General features: G+C 34.0%; 1 protein-coding gene across 1 annotated transcript; it reads left to right on the top strand.

Annotated features, from left to right (window-relative positions):
* Nucleotides 1-1,171: 1,171 nt before the first annotated feature.
* LOC120179297 (U-box domain-containing protein 26-like) lies at nucleotides 1,172-2,529 on the top strand. Its single transcript, XM_039184930.1, has one exon. It carries the CDS (start codon nucleotides 1,257-1,259, stop codon nucleotides 2,508-2,510), a length of 1,254 nt encoding a protein of 417 aa, XP_039040861.1. The 5' UTR covers nucleotides 1,172-1,256; the 3' UTR covers nucleotides 2,511-2,529.
* The last annotated feature ends 3,172 nt before the right edge of the window (nucleotides 2,530-5,701 follow it).

Below are 5,701 nucleotides of genomic sequence, written 5' to 3'. Positions count from 1 at the left end.
ATGAATAGAATATTCTATAAAATATTTGTGAATTATTCATTTAACATTTATTTATATTTATTTTTTAAGTTAAATAAACGAGTATGAATAAAAATTTTATATTCATTTAGTCAATGAACGAACATGAGTATGTGTGTGTTCGGTTCATTTATATTTACAACAAACTTATTTAAGATGTTCCAGGTTTGAACCATAAGTAGTGACAATTGTCCTATGAAGACTTGCTTTTACTATGGCTTCGGTAGGTTCCCTTAACTAAACCATTGTCTATGAGTAGTTGGCTCATTCTTCAACAGGCAGGCATATGATAAGAGCCCTGAGTTCTTCCTACTGCTTGGGAACTTATGGTTTCATGTTCTATTTCATTCATTGACCGGGTTTTTTTACCCTTATCTTATGGTATTACTTCGTTATTGGCCACCCAAGAGTATTTAGCCTTGCAAGGTGCTCCTTGCTGATTCACACAGGATTCCATATGCCCCATGCTACTTCGGTCAGAGTGTAAGCTAGTGATGCTTTGGACTACTAGACTATCACATCTAGGGTTCTATACTTCAATGCTTCGTGTAACAGGACAACACTTTTATTTATCTTCCACAACCCTGCTTTCATGGTTTAGGCTACTCCCATTTCGCTTCCGTTCATTCTTTTATGATCATGAACAAACTCATTTAATATTGATTTTTTATATATTTTAAATAATGATGAATATGTCGACTAAATTGGTCACCTGATAATTTTGGAGTTTAAATTATAAAACTTAAAAAATTTAAGCATTAATGATGTAATTTTACCATTTTAATATTGCAATCGATCACATTCATAACACTAATTAATATGTTTGTAAATGTTAAATAAATGAACACATACTACACTTACACATTTCTAAATTACTTAACCACCTATATCGTTAGGTTCGTATAATACGATACATTATTTGTGGATGTAAAGATCATATTTATAGGCTGGCAAAAGGAAGTGGGACCCAAACCAAAAAGGTCGTACAATTTGCTTTGACCAAACCCACCACTCCTTGTAGTCTACACTTAGAAATGGCACACGTGTGGCCCATAGTCAGATAAGGAAAGATAAGTCCTGGCCTCTCACAGAGTCCCACCATTCTCCTTCTTCCTCTTCCCTTCTTGTCTCTGTGTTTCCCCTGTTCCTTTCTTTTCTTGCATATTAAACCAAAACACACAGGTACCGCTCAGAGAATCTTAGAGACAAAAAAAAAAACCCCTGATTCACTGGAGGAGATGCCTGGAACTACTATTGAACCTTTAGATTTGGTTGGTTTACAAGTTCCTTATCATTTCAGGTGCCCAATCTCACTTGAGCTCATGCGTGACCCTGTCACAGTCTGCACCGGCCAAACCTACGACCGCTCCAGCATCGAGTCCTGGGTCGCCACCGGTAATACCACTTGTCCCGTCACTCGTGTCCCGCTCACTGACTTCACCTTCATCCCCAATCATACCCTTCGCCGACTTATTCAAGATTGGTGTGTCGCCAACCAGGCTTTCGGAATCCAGAGAATTCCCACGCCTAAACAACCTGCTGACCCCACCATGGTTCGGACCTTGTTGGGTCAAGCTTCGTCGGCTTCGAATCCGTTTCAGTCTCGTCTTTCTGCTCTGCGTAGACTCAAGGGTCTTGCTCGAGATTCTGAGAAAAACCGGTGCGTTATTTCTTCCCTTAACGTACGGGAAATGTTGATAAATATCTTGTTTTCTGATACGGGTTCGGGTTCGTCGGATTTGAACGTGGAGGCGCTAGCGGTTTTAGTGATGTTCCAACTTTGTGAATCCGACTGCGAGTCGATCGCCTCGGATCCAGAGAGAGTGATGTACCTGTCGCATATGTTGTTCCATTCATCTATCGAAGTCCGAGTCAACTCGGCTTTGCTCATTGAAATCGTTCTCTCGGGAACGAGTTCGTCGGAGCTCCGAGCTCAGATAAGCAATGTGGATGAAATCTTTGAAGGTGTGACGGACATACTAAGGAACCTTAACTCATATCAGCGCGCGTTAAAAACCGGGATTCGGGCTCTTTTCACTTTGTGCTTAGTGAGACAAACCCGGCAGAAAGCAGTTCAAGCCGGGGCGCCGGAGACGTTGATCGACCGATTGGCGGAGTTGGATAAATGCGAGGCGGAGCAGGCTTTGGCGACGATAGATTTGTTATGCCGGATCCCGTCGGGGTGTTCGGCTTTTGCTTCGCACGCGCTGACGGTCCCGCTGTTAGTGAAAACGATACTAAAGATATCGGACAGGGCGACGGAGTATGCGGCGGGTGCGCTGATGGCGCTATGTTCGGAGTCAGAACAGTGTCAGAGGGACGCAGTGAATGCGGGAATTCTGACTCAGCTGCTGCTGTTGGTTCAGAGTGATTGTACGGAGAGGGGAAAGAGGAAAGCTCAAATGCTGCTTAAATTGCTTCGGGATTCGTGGCCAGAGGATTGTACGGGGAATTCGGAGGATTTTGGTTGCAGTGAAATTGTACCCTTTTGAACATACATAGATTGCGATTCTTGTTTAAAATGAAAGACGAAGAAAACAAAATTCCCAGGTTTATTTTAGATGATGTAAATACAGAAAGATTGTACTCTATGTTGAAGGAAACCAAATGAATGGTACATCTGTTCTTGCCATACCCAATTTTTTCTTTTTTCTTTTATAAAATAATTCTTTAAGATGGTGAATTAATTTACTTTTGCGGGTGCATGTTGCTCCTTGGTATTCAACGTTAAATGATAAAACATTATTATTACTCTAGATTATTCATAAAAATAAAATTATTAATTACCAATACAGTGCTACATCAATTGATATTATTATCATTATTATTTTAGTATTTAATATTTTTAATTAAATATTACAAAACACATGTAACTGATGTTAAAATAAATATATATATATTTAGTTTTAAAGTATATTTTGATATTTAATTTTTTAATTATATATTTAATTTGATTTTAAAATTTATTTGGTATTTATTTTTTTGTCCAATTAGTCTATAAATTTAACTTCTAGTTTCAAATCGATACTTAAATTTGGTTTCAGGTTGAAATTATTTAAATAAATCATTTTTAAAGTACTAATCTCAACAAAAAAAAAAGTAAAATCCAGTTATCAATTTAAACCAGTAATTTAATTTTAGATATCTAGATAAAGATTTAGGTATCAAATTTGATTTTAAAAGAAAATTTAAATACTTAATCAGACAATAAAAATTCAAGTACCTATTATGAGTTTAGTTAAAAATAAAGATAAGATAAATAGTCGCACAATAGAAAGATACATTTATTTATATAGAAAAATCTTGATAAAAGAAAAATTATACATAGATATAAGAAATTCAAATATATTATCAAATTACAAGAATATTATTATAAGAACTTTTAGACTTGTAAGATTTAGGGGTTGTTTGTTTACTTCAGAATGATTAAGCTCTAAATGATTCAAATGTTGAATGATTCAGAGGCTCTGTATGAATTAGCTCTGAATGTGACATGTTTGATAATGACTCTGAATCATTCAGAATGTACTTCTGTGTTGAATTATTCAGAATGTACTTCTGTGCTGAATCATTCAGCATTGTTTTGTTGAATCATTCAGTACTGAATCATTCAGAGTTGCAAAACAAACACGGTGAATGTTGAATGATTCAGTATTCAACGCTGAATGGTTCTATTAAGAGACAAACAAACCGCCTCTTAGTCTATAATTTAATATGAACCGATTAAATAATATTTTAAAATCATATTATACATGGGTGTATTAGATGATAAGTGGGTTGTGTTTTATAAAAACCAAAAGGCGAAAACTGTCCCCTGAACTTGAGACCATCTTCACCACTTTTCCATAGGAGCCCTGAACCTGACAGTCAAATTTTTTAATTAAAACTTGACACATCAAATGCCGAAAGGCTTGAGAGGACACATGAAATAAGAACAACTTGAAAGCAGGTTTTGACTGTAGACTGGTGCCAAAAATAGATAAATAGATAGGCAGGTGTTTTTATTAAGTTTTCATGGTAGAGGAAACATGGCATTGAAACAGGGAAAGTAGTGGGTCAATCACAAAATGAAGAAGATGGACATGTTGCTGTGGGGGGGGGGGGAACCCATGTGGACGGATGCCTACCACTGCTCACAATGTTTGAACCCTTTTTCTTTTAAAATCAAAGTATCAATCAACAATTAACAATGATTGCTCATGATATCTTATAAAAATGGTGAAAGCTTGTTTCTCTTTGATTCTTTTGACTTCAACTGTAGGCATGTGTTGCCAAATCATGGGAGGTGGCATTTTAACCTGGAAAACGTTTTCAGGAGCTCTCTTGGATAGGCTTTAGGTTGGTGACAACTATACCAAAGTTTGCTGCTCTTTTGACTCGTTAACCACGGGTAGTTCCATTATGCGTCAGTCTGTTGCGGATAAAAAAATGTTTTTTAGAGTCAACATTAGTATATTAATAACATAATTTTTTTATAACAAAAAAAAATTTAGGATAGATATTATCATTAAAATAGATAATTAATATGAAGAGATTCGAATTTCATAACATCCGCCACTGGTAGCATCATAATTTAAGGCTAAATGATAATTTTAGGAAGCAAACGGAAATGTGATAAAAGTTATAACATTTTAGATTGATAGTAACCTGAAATGTTACATTTTTACTCAAATTTTCGGTGGAACCTAAAAATTTACTAAAAAAATAATATTTTCGGTTGTTAACAAAAAATATTATAAAAATGTAATATTTTAGGTTATACTCATCCTAGAATAGTATGATTTTTATTATATTTTTAATTGCATCTAAAATCAATATTTTTAACCTTAAATTAAACTGTTGCTCTTTAAAAAAATTACTTACTCACCCGAAATTAGAATATAAACATTTTAAAGGCTGGCAGGGACGAGGACAAGTGCGCCAACGAGATTATATTTGTTTTAAATATTTAAAATAATTATGATTAAAGTTTAAAAGATTAATTTTTAAAAAGTTAATAAGAAATAACTTTAATATAACAAATATTATATTTCGTGCATGGTGGAGGACCCATATATGTTAGAGGATGGATGCATGTCCATTTTAAAATTTAATTCCAGTTATTTATTTTAGTGAACATTTATTCTAAAATTTTATTTGTGTCTATTTCGTTAAAAAATTATGTTATTAATATATATGTATTTACCTTAAAAAATACTTTTGAATCCGTCACTATTATATATCGAACGTCTGACTAAAGTAGTGATAGTTCAATACCAAATTTGGAAATAAATTTTCCCCCCAAATATATTTGTAATTCATAGAATAATGTCAGTATACCTTTTATGTTTCGGGCATCTAAGAGATGTCGACATTGATATTTTTGTTCAGCCCAATATCTCTCTCCAAATATAAACAACTTCACCCAAGCCCAAATTGGAAGGGATTTTTCACAATTCAAACAAATATTTTTCCACAAAACTCTAAATTTCTTTTAAATAGCTCCAAAGTTCTAAATACATACACAACTTTTAAAAATTAACAAATTAAAATTTAACAATACATGATTGATCAACATTGGTCAGTGCTGGTCAACTACTGATTAGTGGTGGCCAAAGTCAACAATATTTTTAAAATATTTAAGTTCTTTTTAAAAAAATTTTGAATTATGTATATGTTCAATTTTACTATATAGTACCACGTA

Source organism: Hibiscus syriacus, unplaced genomic scaffold, assembly GCF_006381635.1.
Source record: "Hibiscus syriacus cultivar Baekdansim isolate YM2019G1 unplaced genomic scaffold, ASM638163v2 tig00112411_pilon, whole genome shotgun sequence".
NCBI classification, from domain to species: Eukaryota; Viridiplantae; Streptophyta; class Magnoliopsida; order Malvales; family Malvaceae; genus Hibiscus; species Hibiscus syriacus.
This window is presented reverse-complemented; position numbering and strand designations above follow the sequence as displayed.

What these genes read in the sequence shown, in the direction of transcription:
- LOC120179297 (XM_039184930.1), top strand. Translation starts at nt 1,257, where the DNA reads ATGCCTGGAACTACTATTGAACCTTTAGATTTGGTTGGTTTACAAGTT.